At 46.1% G+C, this 19,970-nt stretch overlaps 1 protein-coding gene across 1 annotated transcript in view; it reads right to left on the bottom strand.

The window, feature by feature from the left end:
* FBXO10 (F-box protein 10) overlaps window positions 1–19,970 on the bottom strand; it is a 175,874-nt gene that overhangs the window by 69,214 nt on the left and 86,690 nt on the right. The window contains exon 7 of the mRNA XM_077475356.1: window positions 1,458–1,528. Coding sequence (XP_077331482.1) covers window positions 1,458–1,528 — 71 coding nt within the window. The remainder of the gene's footprint in view (window positions 1–1,457; window positions 1,529–19,970) is intronic.

Below are 19,970 nucleotides of genomic sequence, written 5' to 3'. Positions count from 1 at the left end.
AGCAGCAGGCCAGTCATCGTGCGTTTGGCGGTGGACTGCACCACGGGCTCGATGAGTCCCAGTATGCAGACCTCCTGCACTGTAAATGTTTACATGGTGTGTTCAGTAAAAACATGGTATTTGTGTGTTATTAGTTTAAGCAGACTGTGATTGTCTATTGTTGTAACTTAGATGAAGATCAGATCACATTTTATGACCAATTTGTACAGAAATCCATATCATTCCAAAAGGGTTCACATACTTTTTATTGCAACTGTGTACACACACACACACATATTATAAAGAGCCTCTCCTGTCTCTCCAGTGTGAAAGCCCGAGTGCTTTCACACTGGAGCGGTGCACTTGCAGGACGGTAAAAAAAGTCCTGCAAGCGGCATCTTTGCAGTGCTGTAGGAGCGGTGTATATACTGCTCTTAAAGCGCCCCTTCCCACTGAAATCAATGGGGCAGCCACTAGCGGGGGTTAAAAGTGCCCCGCTAGCAGGTGACTAGCGCTGCTAAAACTACGGTAAAGCGCCGCTAAAAATAGTGGTGCTTTACCGCCGACACCTCGGTGTGAAAGCACCCCAACACATTTACTAAGCTCTGGGGAACATTAGTGTACATGCACTTGCAAAGTGCACAACCTATTTGCCTTTAGCAAATAAAATCCTACATCTACAAAATTTCAAAAACACTTGGGGCTTTTGGAAGTTTCTTGACATAGTGTGGGCTGGGCTGATATGTAAAATTGCTTGGTTACATCGCTGCTTGCAAGGCAAAATGTAGGGGATAAGCCACTGACATGCAAGCTCCTAAGGAAGATGCTAGCTGCTGCTTGCACGTTTTTCTACTGCAATGGGCAAACAGGGAATAGAGGTTAACAACAGGCTTCATAATAAATCTGAGTCAATATCAGCCAATCGCTTTTGTTGTGAAGCTGGAGTTGAGCTGAAACTGATCTTTTTATTTTTTTTAAGAGACCTCTGTACTCCTGTGCTGTGGTTTGGCTACCTTTGGCGACATAGGCTAACCTGCAGCTTTTATGCAGGTTACCTGCAGTTTCCCATAGACGTCTTTTATATCCCGTTGGAGCGTTTTCTGAAAGTGCATCAAAGATGCAGGTCTTGTGAAACTGCTCAAATGCATTTGCAATATTTTTATCAGTAATCCATTTTCCTATTGTTTCATTTGTATAGCAATAACATTCAGAACCTTACAACAGAGATCAAACCAGAAATATATTGCAATACAATTATATAAGATAACTGAACACAAAAAAGATATTGTATATGTCTATTATGCTGAGATTACTCCACCAAGAATGGATCTACTACAGCCAGTTACAATATAGCATCTCTAAAACTATTATATACACTTCTACAAGTAATAAAATAGGAAAAAAAAATAAGAAAAAATAAATAAAATAAGAAAATTGCTTAAATAATGAATGATTAGGGACAATTAATAGATAGATACCTGTAATTTGACCTCTTCCGTTTTCATTTACTGCAATTCCAGCAGCCAAGCCTTGAAATATATGGTTTCCACTGCAAGAAAAAAATAGCATGCACAATTATAGGAGCACAAAATTAAATATAATAATATTAATAGTCACAAACATTCTGGAGATATCAGTAAGAGAGGCCTAGAGCAAAAAATTAGAAAAGCATATCAAGGAAACCCCAAGGTGTGTGTGTGTGTGTATGTGGGTGCGCTAATCTGCATATACTGTACATGCAATCACCTTTTCTGTGTACTGTAATTTAACCACTTGGGATCCGCGCTATTGCCAAATGACGGCATTAGCGCGGACCTACTTTTCCGGGACTACGTCTATTGACGTCGTCCCGTGTATGAGCGGCCTGCGCCCCCTGAGGGGCGCGCGCGGCGCGCTCTGTGATCGGCGAGTCCATGAGACTCGCCTGATCACCGATCCGTGCAAGGGGTCGATCCCGACCCCTTATCACGTGATCAGCTGTCAACCAATGACAGCTGATCATGTGATAGAACGGAGCCGGTAATCGGCTATTATTCCTCCTCGCGCTGACAGCACGAGGAGAAAAAAAAAAGCCGATCACCGGCGGCCGTGATCGGGACATCAGTCAGCAATACAAGCGACCACCTGCCCCCTGCCAGTGCCCACCTGCAGTGCCATCCTGAATAAAAGTAAGTGCCCCCCGTCAGTGCCACCCAGCAGTGCCCATAGTGCCCACAGTGCCACCCAGCAGTGCCACCCACAGTGCCCACAATCTGCCTCAAAGGTGCTGCACCCCAGTGCCGCCCATCAGTGCCCAGCAGTGCCGCCCATCAGTGCCCAGCAGTGCCACCTATCAGAGCCACCTATCAGTGCCACCTATCAGTGCCCATCAGTCCCATCTATCAGTGGTACCTATCAGTGCCCATCCGTGCCACCCATCCGTGCCACTTATCCGTGCCATCTTATCTGTGCCCATCTTTGCCCATCAGTGCCGCCTTATCTGTGCCCATCGGTGCCGCCTTATCTGTGCCTATTAGTGCCGCCTTAACTATGCCTATCAGTGCCCACCAGTGCAGCCTATCAGTGCCCACCAATGCAGCCTATCAGTGCCCACCAATGCAGCCCATCAGTGCCCACCAATGCAGCCTATCAGTGCCGCCTAATCAGCGCACTTCAATGAAGGAGAAAAATGACCCGTTTGCAAAATTTTATAACAAACTATTAAAACATGATTTTTTTTTATTTTTTTTTGCATCTTTTTTTGTTTGTTTAGCAAAAAATAAAACTCCGAGCTGTAACTAAATACCACCAAAAGAAAGCTCTATTTGTGGGAAAAAAATGATAAAAATTTCATTTGGGTACAGTGTTGTATGACCGCGCAATTGTCATTCAAAGTGCATCAGCGCTGAAAGCTGAAAATTGGTCTGGGACTGAGGGGGGTGTAAGTGCCCAGTAAGCAAGTGGTTAAAATCAGTTGGAGAGATTGCAGAAACAATCTTTTCAGGCATCTTCCGAATCCAGGCATTTAAGTATTTTTGCTTGGTTGGGAAGTGTACTACTATATGCTTATTAATTTGATCTTCTCTTTCTCAAACACTGTGCATTCCTCTACATAGAAATATAGGGAGTAGGTCTTTTTTCTGTTAAACTGAGAAAGCAAAGCATAGCAAAAATACTATATTGGAAATAACATGTAAGTTACATGTTCAGGGCATCAATGCTATCATCTCAATCAAAACGTTATTTAATCATTATGACATCTAGCTAAAAAAACACCACTTGTTCTGACATGAGCTTTGCTGCACTGTGGGATACCATACATCAAGAGAAAGACTGAAAAAAACGAAACTTGTAAAAAATGTCTAGGTTCGTTGCAGATTCTGCTCTTATATGACCCTTGTATTAATAACAGTGCATGGATTTTTGTAAGGAGACAGGATTACTGTAAAGTAGATTAGAAAAAGAGTGCATATGGTGGTGATTGGCCAATTGGTGGGGTGGGGGGGGGGTTGACAGCAAAGGTTGATAACGCCATATTGGTACAGTGTTGAGGTGATACATGTATTTTGGCTAGGGCAGGTGGTATAGAAGTGGTGTATAGAAGGGGAAGGAGGCCTGCACATGCAGTGCTGAAGAGGGCAGTGAAGAGTTAGTGTCATTTAGTAAGGGAAGATCTGCAGGCGTAGTGGTGTAAAGAGTGCATGTGTGGTGGTGAGAGCAGGGGTGTGTGTACAAGCACAATGGTGGGACAATAAGTGCGAGTATGGAGGGCAGCAAAGATGAAGTAGTGAGAAAGTAGTGTGGCTTTGGAGTCCAGAGAAGAGTGGGGGGTAACAAGTACAGATGCAGTGGTGGGAGGCAGGATACAGGTGCAGTGGTGGAAAGAGGAGCGCAGACGCGGTGGGTGGCGAAAGAAGGTGCAAGCATGGAGGGGGTTGAGAGATGGGAAGGGGGCAAGGTGAATGCTGAAAGAAGGGGGCTGCAGGGGTGGTGGGTGCAGAGATGCAGTGGAAGTATGGGATGGATTGTGAGAGAAGGGTGGCTTCAGAAATTGTGGGGAATGAGGGGTCTGTAGGTGCAGTAAGTGTAGAGAATAGGAGGGCGCAGGTGTGGTGGGTGCTCAGAAAACAGCAGTTGCAGGAACAGTTAATGCTGAGTGATGGGGGAGGGTACAGGTGTTGATAAAAGCAGGTGGCATAGAGGTGCAGTGTGTGCTGAGAGAAGGGGCAACTGCAGGTGTGGTAAATTGTGTAGTGGGTGGCGATAAAGAGGAAGTGCAATTGTAGTGGTATTGAAAACAGAATGGGTGTAGGCACAGTGGGTGCTGGATGGTGGGGTGGCTTGCTGACATTGCGTGAGGAGGGCTAGCTGAGACTGCAGAAGAGGAGTGGTTAATATTGTAGCTGAGATTGCAAGGGGGTGGTAAAATGTTGCAGGATTGAGGGTGAGTAGATAATTGTGGTCTGCTCAATGTGTGGCAATGCTTGTAGTAAATACAATTCCCATGATGCTATGGGAATTGTAGTTGTGCTAGGTGGGATGGGGTGGGTATGTGGGTTACATCAACAGTGGAAAGGGGTAGACAGCCCAGCATCTCCTAACCTGTCAAAGTATGAGGTAATCGTGGGGCAGGGTCAGATCGATAGTCTTATGCCACGTACACACGGTCGGATTTTCCGACAGGAAATGTTGGATGTGTGCTTGTTGGCTGAAAATCCGACAGTGTGTATGCTCCATCGAACATTTGTTGTCGGACTTTCCGCCAACAAACGGCTAGCAGGTTCTCAAATTTTCTGCCAACAAAACGTTGTCGAACTTTCCGATCGTATGTACACAAGTTTGTCGCACAAAAGTTCACGCATGCTCGGAATCAAGTACGACCCGGAAGCGCTCGGTCTTGTAAATCTATTGTTCGTAATGGAGATATCACATTCGCCACATGGCAAATTATGAAATCTCTCAATGCAGCGCATTTTCTTCCTCTTTATAATGCTATAATAATAAAACTACTCTGCTGCTGATATTCAGAGTTCTAACAAATTTTTTATTCTTTATAGTGATTTCCTGAACAAAATTTGTTTTTGTTGTTTTTTTTTTCGTGATCTTCAGAATATTTTTTTTTTTTTCTAGTGATCGCTTTAATTATTTTTTTCCGTTTTGAATGTCAAGTTACCACAACACCATTATTATCTTATATTTTTTAACCTCAAAGATGCCACTATGTTGGTGTCCCTTGTTAATTTGACGTATTTTTGAAATGTACCTGCCTCCTCACGAACAAACTGTCCTTTTTGAAGTAAAACACATAGCCAAGTAGAGCACAAGGTCAGAACAAAATAAAGAGCAAGGCAACACTGGAGAAACTGTTGGAATTGGTGAAGCCTTTGTACCCCATGGCAGACAATTATTTGACTGTCAAAATTGGTACCCTGAGGAGTCCATTTAATAGGGAGCACAATATGGTCCAAGACTCTGATAGATCGGGAGCAGCAGCAGATGACATATATGTCCCGAGGCTGTGATCTTATAACAGCCTTCCTTTTTTTGCCAGACCACACCAAACCCAGGCCATCACTCTCAACACTTCCTTTCCCGCTTCCTTCCATGCTGCTGTAGTGGGTTGGGTGACTGTGGTGTTGCTGGAGGTGGTGGAGGCATATGGTCCAACTCACATTTGAGTTGAGTAGTGAGTTTGCCCCTCGCCCCCTTGTTTAGGGCCTTCAGAATAATTTCTGAATCGTGCGTTGGCCCTCCTCCATGTGTTCTAGTTTGTTTGCAGTGACAAGTCCAAATGCCTCGTGGACACCAGAGGCCGTGTTAGGTGCCGCAGTAGCCTGTTTTAGGAAAACAGCCATGGACTCCTCACAATTCCTTGCCTTCCTGGTCCTTTTGGTTGGAGGACGGAGGGGTGGAACCTGGGATTCTGTCAGGCTGCTTGCCACGGCCTCCTCCTGGCCGAGACTTTCCTGTGTATGAAAATGGTACCGTATATACTCGAGTATAGGCCGACCCGAATATAAGCCGAGGCCCCCAATTTACCCCCAAAAAAACTGGCAAACTTATTGACTCGTGTATAAGCCGAGGGTGAGACATGCCTGTCCATCCCTGTGTGTGTGTCCGTCCATCCCTGTGTGTCCGTCCATCCCTGTGTGTCCGTCCATCCCTGTGTGTCCGTCCATCCATCCCTGTGTGTGTGTGTGTCCATCCATCCATCCATCCCTGTGTGTGTGTGTCTCCATCCATCCATCCATCCATCCCTGTGTGTGTGTGTCTCCATCCATCCATCCATCCCTGTGTGTGTGTGTGTCTCCATCCATCCATCCATCCGTGTGTGTGTGTCTCCATCCGTGTGTGTGTGTGTGTGTGTGTGTGTGTGTGTGTGTGTGTGTGTGTGTGTGTGTGTGTGTGTGTGTGTGTGTGTCCAGCCTACCTGTGTCCCGAGCCTTTGTCCCGAGCCTCCGTCCCGTGTCGTGCCTTGCCTTCGTCCCGTCCCGTCCCGTCCCGTGCCGTGCCTTGCCTTGCCTCCGTCCCGTGCCCTCTTCGTCGGCGGCCATTGTAAAATTCAAAAGCCGCGCCTCCTCCTTCGCCTGTGATAGGCGGAACACTGAATTTCCCAGCAGCCTGTGTTCCGCCTATCACGGACGTCGTATCATCCTCGTCCGTAGTACGAGGATGATACGACGTCCGTGATAGGCGGAACACAGGCTGCTGGGAAATTCAGTGTTCCGCCTATCACAGGCGAAGGCGGAGCCGGAGGCGCGGCTTTTGAATCATAGAATGGCCGCTGTCTGTCTGCTCGACACGCTGATCGAGCGGGCAGACAGCGATGACTCGAGTATAAGCCGAGGGGGGCACTTTCAGCCTCAAAAAAGAGGCTGAAAATCTCGGCTTATACTCGAGTATATACGGTACATAGTTTTAGGTTTTTGGTCATCAATCACACACAATTTTGAGCTTATGACTATTGCAAATTGAATGTTAACAAATAGAAAAGACTATAATCCTGACCGCAGCATTTTTCCTTCTTGTCCCAATCATTTTTGGCTACTACTGTCTATTGATATGTAAACCTTTGTTAAATCAGAAATGAGTGATCACTAACATCTAGTTAACATCATTCAATTTTTGACAAGAAATATGTTCAACAATGCCATATCTGGGTCAAGCTGGGCTCCTCCAAATCTTCTTCCTGGGTGGAAGGCCCAGTGCCAGAGAAGGGTTCTTTCCAGCCGCATCCGCCATATTCCTGTGCGCATGCGCGGCAGAATGGCACTCTAGCGCACGTGCGGCCTGATGGAATGGCGTGTGATGTGATGCTCTGGCGGGGCTATTTAAAAAGACTCTGGCATCCAAACGGGTTGCTGGTTTGTCTTCAGCTTCCCGTTTGTAACTGCTTCCTGTTTGCGGTATCTGATTACCTGCTGTGACCCGGACTGTTCCCGACTATGCTGCTATTCTCCTGGATCTGACCCTTGGCCTGTTTAACGGACTTTGCCTTTTACATTGTTTGACCCTCAGCCTGCTTAACGGACTTTGCCTTGCCTTCTCCAGTGTTTGACCCTTGGTCTGCTTTAAGGACTTGCCTTGCTTCCTCCAGTACTTGACCCTCTGCCTGTGACCCGGATTGCCTGCCACCTCTAGTGTGTGACCCTTGTTTGTACCTCAGACTTACCCTGTACCTCCTGTTTCAGATCCTCAGCTAGTTCCCGAACTCCTGCAAACCTTGGTTCAGCTCTGCAGCCTTCTCTCAGGAACTCTACTACCTGCTGGTGGACCATGCCTCTTCATGCCACCCATTCCCTATAACACCTCCAGGGGGTGGGGTGCACTCAGTCTCCGCATCTCTGCCTCGGTAAGTACTCACCTGACACCCAGGTTGGATTTCAGAAGCCTCAGCTGATGCGGAAGGAAGTGTTGATAGCAATGGCCTGGGTTCCATCTGGTTGGACAAAAATATGCAGGCTGTCCTAGTAGCACAGCCTGGAGACATATACCTGATCTGCTGCTGCTCCGGATCTCAAGGAATCCTGGAACTTTCTGCGCTCCCTATTATATGTGCTCCTCAGGCTACCAATTTTGGCCTTCAAATAGTTGATATCTGCTGTGGCATACAACAGCTTTACCAATTCCAACAGTTTATCCAGTACTGCCTTCCTCTTTTGCTTGTTCGAATAGTCGCTGCATTGGACTTGCCAGAGACATGGCAGCTCACTGTATTTATCAATGAAGTTGGGCAGGAAGTCAGGGGCTGTGAATTTGTCAACCATTTTCTCTGCAAGACACAACACAAGACAAACCCTAATATCAGGCTAAATTCTCCTAAACTTGGCCACTGATGCCCCAAGTTACAATTGTACCTTTGTTTGAACGATCGGCGCCAGCGATCCATCCTCCACTCACAGATCGTACGTATGTCGCCCGCATGTTATGCTTTATATACACTGCGCATTCGTCAAACTCCGCTCCGTACTTCTTTCTAGTGTATTGCTCACCTCTTCTCTTTCGGGGCAGTGGGATAGTACATAGCAGAGACACAGCAGGTGTGTGCTCTTATCAGTAACGACGAGGAAAGCCCAGAGCAAGTTCCAGATCCAGGAGGAGATATAAGGCCTCAAATATGTCCTCTGAAGAGATGGTGGACATCTTGAAGAGGACAGACTATGATGGGAATCATGGACTGTACAGAAACCCAAATGCAAGAAAGGCCAAGATCATGATTAAGTTGTGAGCAGTCTGCACAGGACTGTTTGGGGTATGATGAACCAAGGAGCAATTGAGGAAACGCTAGTCAGACCTGCAATTGAGGGAGCAGGATCAGCATAGAAGTATCAGGAAAGTGCTGCAAAAAAAAGTATTTGTCGTTTGTTCCTATTATTATTATTACTTTCGTGCTGGTCTATGTGCTTTTCTTTACTGTTCTACAGTTTAACATGCCAAGTTTGAGGTTCGTGGGCACAGTAATCGTTCGTAATAAACATTGTTCATTTGAGCACTAATACGTTTTTGGCAGATGCATGTTAACTACATTAGTTAATGCCTATTTTGATTAAAAGAAGTTTATTATATTGTCTAGATGTGTTTGAAACTTTAAGGAGAGGACACTCAGCAGCTGATTATACATCTGGACGCAGGAGCACTAGTGTGAGACACCATAACAACCTTTTTATGGTGTCCCACGCAGGTGCTCTAGTGGATACTAGTGGTCTCTGCATGTGTGAAACTTGCAAAAAAAACAGGTACCGTATATACTCGAGTATAAGCCGAGATTTTCAGCCTCTTTTTTGAGGCTGAAAGTGCCCCCCTCGGCTTATACTCGAGTCATCGCTGTCTGCCCGCTCGATCAGCGTGTCGAGCAGACAGACAGCGGCCATTCTATTCAAAAGCCGCGCCTCCGGCTCCGCCTTCGCCTGTGATAGGCGGAACACTGAATTTCCCAGCAGCCTGTGTTCCGCCTATCACGGACATCGTATCATCCTCGTACTACGGACGAGGATGATACGACGTCTGTGATAGGCGGAACACAGGCTGCTGGGAAATTCAGTGTTCCGCCTATCACAGGCGAAGGCGGCGGCGCAGCTTTTGAATTTTACAATGGCCGCCGACGAAGAGGGCACGGGACGGAGGCAAGGCAAGGCACGGCACGGCACGGGACGGGACGGGACGGGGGCAAGGCAAGGCACGACACGGGACGGATGCAAGGCAAGGCACGGCACGGGACGGAGGCAAGGAGGCAAGGCACGGGACGGAGGCTCGGGACAAAGGTAGGCTGGACACACACACACACACACACACACACACACACACACACACACACACACACACACGGATGGATGGAGACACACACAGGGATGGATGGATGGATGGATGGAGACACACACACACAGGGATGGATGGATGGATGGAGACACACACACACAGGGATGGATGGATGGATGGATGGAGACACACACACACACACAGGGATGGATGGATGGATGGAGACACACACACACAGGGATGGATGGATGGATGGATGGAGACACACACACACAGGGATGGATGGATGGATGGACACACACACACACAGGGATGGATGGACGGACACACAGGGATGGACGGACACACAGGGATGGACGGACACACAGGGATGGACGGACACACAGGGATGGACGGACACACACACAGGGATGGACAGGCATGTCTCACCCTCGGCTTATACACGAGTCAATAAGTTTGCCAGTTTTTTTGGGGGTAAATTGGGGGCCTCGGCTTATATTCGGGTCGGCCTATACTCGAGTATATACGGTAAGTATTCCAGCTTTTGAAAGGGAAAAAATCATGTGTTCAGCTTGGAACCCTGCCAAAACAGACAATTGGACGACACTTCCAAGAAATGTTTCATATTACTATTTCTAGCCTCAAATATCTGCTAAGTATGCAATTTTTGTATTTCCATAGGGGAGAAAAGAATCAGGACTTCTGAGGACACCAGGAACCCCACACCTCCTGAAGAACGGGAATTCAGCACACAACCTGAGGATGTAGATGCAGAACCTAAGGATGTGGATGCAGAGGTTCAGGAAGTGGTCGAAAGGGTGTCGACAACAGGTCAGTGTCTGAGACCACAGCTTCAGGTAATAGATGGATGCCTACATATTTATAATACATTGTGTTTTTTATTTTTAGGTGATGTGGATGTTGTGGAAGAAGAAACCCACTTCCACAGTGCAAGTGCACAAGTATCATCTTGTGCAATCAGGATTTAGAAAAATATCAATGATGTTCAAAAAAGAAAGACTGAGCAACATCATTGATGTTTTCGGCAAAATCTAAACCTCCAAAAAATGCAAATTTTGTCGTTATTGTACATTTTTTAAAAGTTTTAAAGTAATTGCAAAGCCAAATTTTGAAGATTTACACAGTGTGTCAACATGTGCTATCTGCCATCATGGGATATCAATGTACGCGTTTTGTGGGTGCAACCCCTTCCTCCAAACTAAAGTAGGTGAGAGGAAGGGGTTGTACCCCAGAAAAAAAGGCCATTGATCCCTCATGATGGGAGTGAGCACATGAAGATTATTTTTTATCATTAATGCATTACATACATTAACAACAAAAATATTGTGTGTGTGTAGCAGGCCCACAGCACAAAATAGTAGTTAGTGGAAGAAGAGATTGTCAACTCATGTATCAAATAAGTTACGTTTGCACCATTGAAGAAAATGGCCAAAAATAAAAGGCCATTGGAGAACCTAGGAGACAGATAAGAAACACAAACAGTAAATCAAATGAAATATGCGTTTTTTTTTTCCAAAAAAAAAAAAAAAAAAATTTAAACAGCGTCCAGATTTTCTGGTAAATCAATTGACCCCCTACCCATGAAGTACTCCATATAGCTCTGCCATATTTCGCGGGGGCTTTGCGCCGTCATTGTTTTTGCCAGTGAAAAGTCCGCCTCAGTCGCAACTGAGGCCAGATAGTGAGCTGCATTCTTCCGCAGGAAATTATGAAGAATGCAGCAGCTTAAAATGATGTGGTTGAGTTTGTATTCAGCCATGTTGATACCCATTTGAAAAAGCCAGAACCGGCTGGCCATTATGCCAACGGCATTCTCGACCACTCTTCTGGCACGGGGCATATGCTAATTAAAAACTCTTCTCCGTCGTCAGGGTCCTCATGGGGAACAGCCTCACCTGATGGTCCCCAAGCGCAAAGGCCTCATGCGCCACAAAAACAATCTGGAAGCCTGCCACATTATCTGCTGGAGGCTTCAACCCCAAGCTGCCATTCTGGAGATGCCGGTAAAATTCCGTCTGTGCGGCCACTCCTCCATCTGACATACGGCCATTTTTCCCTACATCCAGATATAAGAACTCATAATTCGCTGTCACAACTGCCAACAACACAATACTACTGTACCTCTTATAATTAAAGTAGTATGACCCCGAGTTGGGTGGTGGGACCATCCAGATGTGCTTCCCATCTATCACACTACCAAAGTTGGGAGGTTCCTACTGCTGGTGGAAGTGGGAGACCACAGTCTGCCATTCCTGTGGGTTAGAAGGAAACTGTGGAGTCAAACACGAAAACAAAAAAATTTGTACTTTTGCACATAACAGTGCAAGCAGATTAGACACAAACATTCCTGGCCAACATAAGTATAAATTTTTTTGAAATGAGTATTTAAAGACAAAAAGTATAAGGTCCACTTATCAGATTCCTCACCCCCTCTGATGGCCCATTGTAAACATTTGAGGGCGGGGGGGTATGTTTTGGACAGGTAAACCCTCCACTTCACTGAGAGCTGAATGCCTAAATAATGTGTGTTACTTTGGCCAGCCCCCCCTTACTTACACTACTGGCAGCCCACTGGACAGTTAAGAAGTGTCATAATCCAAAAATATGAATACACACTGTACAACATTTTTACATTCTGCAATTACCTATCAAGAGAATAGGAGAACAAAACTTTAAACAGTACCATTTGAAAGTATTCAGGCAGGCACTTGCACTACATGCTTTGGTGAATTAATCCATAAATCTGAACACAAAAAGAGGTAGGTATAGTGTGTATAGGTTTGGCAAAGTCAGCAGATAGAGTATTGGTATCGGTTGACTTAGCAGTTGAGGAGGAGGGAGGGTTCCAAATGAGTTCCCCCCCCCCCCCCCCCCCCAACAAAAAAAAGCCTCTTGCACTCTGGCTGAATTTAAGGACAACAATAACATTTGTCAAGTGAATAGGCTAGGTATGAATGGGCCCACGATAGCATGCTGGGGAGGTTAGTGAAGGTAAATATGCATGAAGGACAAAAAAGGAGCATTAAAAGTTTACAGCATGCATGATTACAAAGAGGACATTCACAGCATAATACAATCATGGTAATTATGGAATGATTAAATAAATACATTAGCAAACATTAAATACATAAATGATGTTAAAGGATATAACTTACCTTAATATAGTCCTTCTGCAGTACCTGAATGATGGCAGAACAGGTCTCTGGAATGATGATTCCTAGAACCTGGGGGGAGATCCCAGTCGTGGACTTGATGTCCTGGCGATGAGCCTTTGTTTGAGAGTGATGGCTTGCCGCATGCAGGTGTCCTGCTTCATTATATAAGGGGACAGCAAAGCCAACAGACAGTGAAAGACGGGGTCCGTCATCTGGAGATATTTCCTGAAATCCTCAGGATTATTCTCCTGGAGCTCCCGCAACAAAAGCATGTGAAAGAATTGGTCACCATTAGGCAACCAATTCTTTGTCCAAGAACTCCTCCTCCACTTGTTCATGGACTGGACTTGGGTCAAAGCAATAACTCCAACACCAAGCCGAAACAGAACAAACTCTACGACAAGTATGTAACCGCAACATGGCTAGAAAAGAACGGCTGCTCAGAACAAGCTGACAGAATGCACTGAAAATCAGAAAGGACCTGAGAAGAACGAGCTGAAAATCAGAAATGAGCAGACAAGAACGCACTGAAAATCAGAAACAAACTATAAATAGAACATACTGAAAGACAGGAACAAACTGAAGAACAGATACGAACCGACAAGCACAAACTGAAAAGCACGAGGCTGAAAAGCGCAAATCGTCTCTCAAACTTCTAACACGAGATAAACACAAGATTAGCAGAAGGACCACAAAGGGTGGCACACTGGCTATTGAACTTGCTTTTTATCGGCTCGCTGTATGTCTCGTACTTCACCACGTTCCCACGTTCGTAATTGTTGGCCAACATTTGTGTGACCATGTGTATGCAAGACAAGTTGGAGCCAACAACCTTCAAACAAAAATCCATGGTGTTGTTGTCATAAAGCCCGAACGTGTGTACAAGGCATTAGACTCCCGAGTCCTCCCACTACAGTCAGCGGCTCACTGGAAATTTAATTACTGAGAGGATGTTAAAAAACTGGTAGCTGGGGAAAAAGTGGCCACCAGTCTTTCTAAAGGGAAACAAAGGGGACTGATCCCTTCTTCTGACTTTAAGTGGCGATTTCTCAGTAGCTGAACACCTTTATGTCAAATGATGTACAAATTTATGCCAGTGCTTGGCTTTAAGAGAGTGGAGACAGATCTTGAAGGGAACTTGGGACAGGAAAAAGTATATGGTTCTACTGTTGGCTCACCAGGCTGCGTAGATAAGGCTGCTGTACAGATTGCCAGGCAGGGTTGTTCTATGTGACAGAACTGTGTAAATCTCAGGAATGAATGGATAGAAATACAAATCCATTGTCACCTCCGATATATGTATTTAATCAGTGTATATTGCCGTTTGCCTGGAGTTTGGCTTTAAGCAGCAATAAAAATCACGAGGAATGCTTCCTTAGTCCAGCCTCTCTAAGAGCTACTGCTACAATATTATCAGCAGCACATAATGAGATGCTGTTATCACTGTGTGTTACGCTTTGATATAAGACTGCAATGATTGAGCTAATTTCCTGAGCTAACTGGCTTTCATTCATACTGTGCATATACAGGAACAACAATATCTCACAGACTCAAAAGGAAAAGTGGGTATACTTATTTTGCATCTGATGGAGACCTAGTTCTGGTAAAATAAACTGCATCTTTTTATATGCGATATTGTTCTCCAGATGAGTGCACATACAGGTTAATTAGCGACAATATCTACCATACTGAAGTTAATGTTTGGATTTGTTTTTTTACCTGACATTTTTAACCGTGCTGTGGGGTGAACGGGCATGTTTCTCAATGCTTACACTGCATAAAATTTGTGTCTATATATTTTTCCTAATCTCAAAAACAAAGATTGATTCCCCCTAGTCGTCTTCATCAATAACCTAACTTAACTGTCTATAAATAAAATAATACACTTTGCACTACCCAGGGTCAGTGTAGTGTTTAGTTCCTGAGCACTGCTTCATTTTATAGCCTGCTACATGCACCAAGCAGAGGAAAGAGACTGGTCAAATAATACAGGCACACTGCCCTTGGGTAAAGTAAGTAACTGCTACACTTCTCTATTACCAGTCCTCAACTTCAACTCAGTCTGTGACCTGAGCTGTATTGAGAGGAAGCAACATCAAACAACTCAACAATGCACTATCCACAGGTAGTCCAGCATGCGTGGTACTAATCTGGAGCTTATAAAATTTAAAATATAACAATGGCTGTAAAACAAACAGTAAAAAAAAGTGTCCCCTAACATTGCAGGCCAATGGAAAATGCCCTCTTTTATTGGTGGTCAGTGGAACATACCCTTTTGCATCAGAAGTGATTGCTGGTCAGCTAAAAAGTGTCAAATTCCATTTGAGGTCAGTGTAGAATTGACCCCTTACTTTAGAGGCCGGTGTTGTACTCCCTACCTTAGTGTTCACTGGCCCCTTAAACTGGAGGTCAGTGCAAAAGTGTCCCCTTACATTGATGGTCAGTGTAGAAGTCCCCCCTTATATTGGTGGTCAGTCTAGTTTCCCTTGGAAAACTAGTTTCCCTCTACATTGGAGGTCAGTGTTAAAATGTTCTCTGGGTGGTTAAAGGAAAGAGTGCAGCTTACATTGGTGGCCAGTGGGAAGAATGCCTCTCTTAAAATGACCCAGTCATGTACTATAAGATTTAACAGTACGCTTATATCTGTAATGAAGAGATTGAATACTTACCTTACCCATGACACTTCTATAACTAAAACTGGTCAGCTGGGAAAACGACACGTTCCCCTACAGTTCTCACTGGTTTCTTCTGACCTTACGTCACTGCAGGTGCCTAAAAAGTTATTTTGGGTTAAGTGAAGGACTTTTGGGTTCGTGGGGGGGGGGGGGGCATAACCCCACCACTGCAATAGCCAAAGCTATTTTGGCTATACTTCTCCAATGGATCACAGTACTGCAGTCAGTTCTGAACCCCTGTGATTTGTTGAAGCTGAAGCCTGCTGGCACTCTGCTCAGAGCAGATGGGGAGAACTGAGCGATCAGTGGTATTTGATTACTCATTTCTCACTACAGAGCTGGTGGGGACAGATACAGCATTGGATTGATACTGCATACACCTAGGTGAGTATAAATGTTTTTTCATTAAACCATACTTCTCTTTTAAAGAACAGGGATGCTCCTTTGAACAATTTGAGCAGAGAAAAGAGATCTCTCCTGATATCCAGAAAGTAAAAATGGAGCAGCATAGCATACTATACTAAAATGCACAAAGGTTTGTTCACAACACCATAGTGTATGTGGTATTTTCCATTTTGTGAGTTATGTTCTAATTTTTTACTATCAAAAATGTATTTATAATTCTCTATAATTTTTTTTTTTTTTTTTTTTACAGATCGACTCAATTTCCTTGCATCCATGTTAAATGATGAATTTTCGTTGTATTTTGAATGTAATAACAGTTTCCCCTTTATCACACAGATTAATGTCTGGCTGTCAATAGCTGAGTTCTGTTGAAGGCAGAAAAAAAACAATTTTAGTGGCAATAAAACACTTCATGGGTTATAATCCCAGTTCAAGAGAAATAAAATATTTTTTGGGCTAAATAATGATGATTATTCAGCCATAAAAATCTTTTATTTCTCTTGAACAGGTATTATAGCCTATGAAGTGTTGTTTTATCTCCACTAAAGACTTTTTTTTCTACCTTCCTCAACAGAAATGTTATTGCCAGGGCGACAAAAAAAAAAAAAATATATATATATTTCTACATTAAGTGAACTAAGCATTCTACAATGCTAGGTTTACATCTTTACATCTGCCCATTATCTCACTTTTTGGAGTGCAGCTAAGCAGTCTCTGTCAGTCTGTCAGGAGGCAATAATGCTGTTTGTATTTACAGTCTATTAAAATAAGGAAAAATTGCTGTCAGTTATGCTGCGTACACATGTAGCGGACTGTCCGGCGGACTTTCCGAACGGGCTACTTGCCCACACACGGCCCCTTTTCAGCGTACTAATACGGCGTACTAAGTCCGCCGGACTATCTGCCGTACTTTTCAAATGAAAGGACTCGCCCACGCACGCGGAGGAAAGTGCGCTCATTTTCTCCAGGTAGCCGGGGCCAGCGAAGGAGGCGCCGCTGGCCCCGTCACCTGGTATGAACTTAAAGGGGAATCTCTACGCCGAAAAATCGGTGTGGGGGCCCCCCCCTAAGTCCACATCAGACCCTTGTCCGAGCACGCTACCCAGCCGGCCAGGAAAGAGGGGACGAGTGAGTGCCCCCCCCTCCTGAGCCGTACCAGGCCGCGTGCCCTCAACATGGGGGGGTGCCTTGGCACCTTGTCCCCATGTTGATGAGGACAAGGGCCTCTTCCCAACAACCCTGGCCGTTGGTTTTCGGGGTCTGCGGGCGGGGGGCTTATCGGAATCCAGGAGCCCCCTTTCATAAGGGGGCCCCCGGATCCCAGCCCCCCCACCCTATGTGAATGAGTATGGGGTACAATGTACCCCTACCCATTCACCTGTGGAAAAAAGTAAAATAAAAAACACAACACACAAGGATTAAAATAGTTTATTGCACAGCTCTGGGGGTCTTCCGTCTTCGGGGGTCTTCTCGCCGGACTCCTCCGCTATCTTCTGCTAGCTCTTTTGCTAGCGGAGGAGCCCGGCTTTCTTCTTCGCCGCCGCCTCTTCGGTTCTTCTTGCCGGGCCACCGCGCCTTCTTCTAGCTCTTTTACAGGCAGTGGCCCGGTCTTCTGTCGCCGCTTTCGCTGTCTTCTGTTCTTCTCTTCAGATGTTGCCTCATCGCATCCTCCGCTCACAATGGCACGGACGCGACGCGCAGCGACTTATATAGGGACATCACTGGATGATCCTATTATGATGTCACAGTCCCAGCGCGCTACCTGGCTGGCCAGGTAAGGGGGTGGGGATGAGCCGTACCAGGCCGCGTGCCCTCAACATGGGGGGGGTGCCTTGGGGAAGGGGGGGCCGCGTGGCCCCCCCACCCCAAAGCACCTTGTCCCCATGTTGATGAGGACAAGGGCCTCTTCCCAACAACCCTGGTCGTTGGTTGTCGGGGTCTGCGGGCGGGGGCTTATCGGAATCCGGTAGCCCCCTTTAATAAGGGGGCCCCCGGATACCGGCCCCCACCCTTTGTGAAGGAGTATGGGGTACAATGTACCCCTACCCATTCACCTGTGAAAAAAATGTAAAAAAATAAACACACACAAGGGTTAAAATAGTTTATTGCACAGCTCCGGGGGTCTTCTTCTGTCTTTGGGGGTCTTCTCGCCGGACTCCTCCGCTATCTTCTACTAGTTTTTTTACTAGCGGAGGAGCCTGGCTTTCTTCTTCGCCACCCTCTTCTTCTGACTTCGGGGGTCTTGTCCCCCTCTTCGGTTCTTCTTGCCGGGCCACCGCACCTTCTTCTAGCTCTTTTACAAGCGGTGGCCCGGTCTTCTGTTGCCGTGTTGTCGCCGCCTTCTGTTCTTCTCTTCTTGAGCTGTTTCCTCGTCGCTGTCTCCGGTCACAATGACAGGCACGCGGCGTGCGAAGTCAGAAGAAGAGGGTGGCAAAGAAGAAAGCCGGGCTCCTCCGCTAGTAAAAGAGCTAGCAGAGGATAGCGGAGGAGTCCGGCGAGAAGACCCCCGAAGACGAAAGAAGACCCCCGGAGCTGTGCAATAAATTATTTTAACCCTTGTGTGTTGTGTTTTTTTTCCATTTTTTTCACAGGTGAATGGGTAGGGGTACATTGTACCCCATAATCCTTCACATAGGTTGGGGGGCCGGTATCCGGGGGCCCTCTTATTAAAGGGGGCTCCCGGATTCCGATAAGCCCCCCCGCCCGCGACAACCAACGGCCAGAGTTGTCGGGAAGAGGCCCTTGTCCTCATCAACATGGGGACAAGGTGCTTTGGGGTGGGGGGGCCACGCGCCCCCCCCCTTCCCCAAGGCACCCCCCATGTTGAGGGCACGTGGCCTGGTACGGCTCAGGAGGGGGGGCACTCGCTCTTCCCCACCCCCTTTCCTGGCCGGCCGGGTAGCGCGCTCAGATAAGGATCTGATATGGACTCAGGGGGGGGACCCCCACGCCCTTTTTTTGGTGTAGGGATTCCCCTTTGACTCCATACCAGGTGACGGGGCCAGCGACGCCTCCTTCGCTGGTCCCGGCTTCCTGGAGCCGTGCTCAAAATGAGCTGACTTTTCTCCGGGCGGGAAAAGTCCATTAATTTCGAAAGTACAGACAAGCACAGCACACACACGGCCGTATTGTCCACCGAAATGAGAGTCCGGCGGACAGATTGATTTGCAAAACTACAATCTTAGTCCCCCGGAGCCCACACACGGCCGGACTTTTCCACCGGATTATTTGATCGTGTGTACGCAGGTTTACAGCAGTTTTTTTTTTCCTTTTGAGATAAAGGTTTTACATAAATAAATGCAAACTGATCATTGTAAGCAAACCTGTGAGTGGTAAATGGTTTGTCTCAAACCTGTGACTTCTACATCTACAGGAGAGCTTGTTCTGTTGAAAACAGACTTAATGGCCAGATCACCAAATGAAAATAAAAAAGGAAACGAATGCATCCATCACACCTAAGAGCTGGCAATATATTAAATATTTGTTTTTAGGTTTAATACTGCTTTAACTCTTGTTGCTTCCCCTGTGGCAATGGCACCCACGTCCCTGGTCAATATGGCTTAGTAGAAAACTTGGCCCTGTCTTTTGCTGTGCTTCCTTCTTTCAGTCTGATAGCTGCTCTACTAAGCATAAAGAGACTAAAAGCACATCAAATTCAGGTATTTACATGAACTTAATGTGTTTCTCCCCCCCCCCCCCCAACACAAAATTGTTAAAATAGTTATTTATATCTGTTTAGCATTTACCTTTAAATAACAAAAACAACCAGTTTAGAAAATGTATCCTTTGCATGTACTGATATAGTTCCTAACTTTGAGGACAGATATCATTATAGCAGCAGCTAGCTGCCATAACCCTGGTATCCTCGTATTTGGTGGGCGGTCGGCTACAAGATAAAAGTGGTCTCTGTGGCGGATTCACCACAAGATCACTTTTATCAGCGGCGAGAGAGGGCCCCCTCCCCTCCCGCCGTGCTCCGTCAGTGGCATGGAGACTAGTG

The sequence above is a fragment of the Lithobates pipiens genome, unplaced genomic scaffold (genome assembly GCF_037356315.1).
Source record: "Lithobates pipiens isolate NorthernLeopardFrog02 unplaced genomic scaffold, aLitPip1_a1.2 Scaffold_13, whole genome shotgun sequence".
Lineage (NCBI taxonomy): Eukaryota > Metazoa > Chordata > Amphibia > Anura > Ranidae > Lithobates > Lithobates pipiens.
Note: the sequence above shows the minus strand (reverse complement) of the source record. Positions and strands in the feature narration are given on the sequence as shown.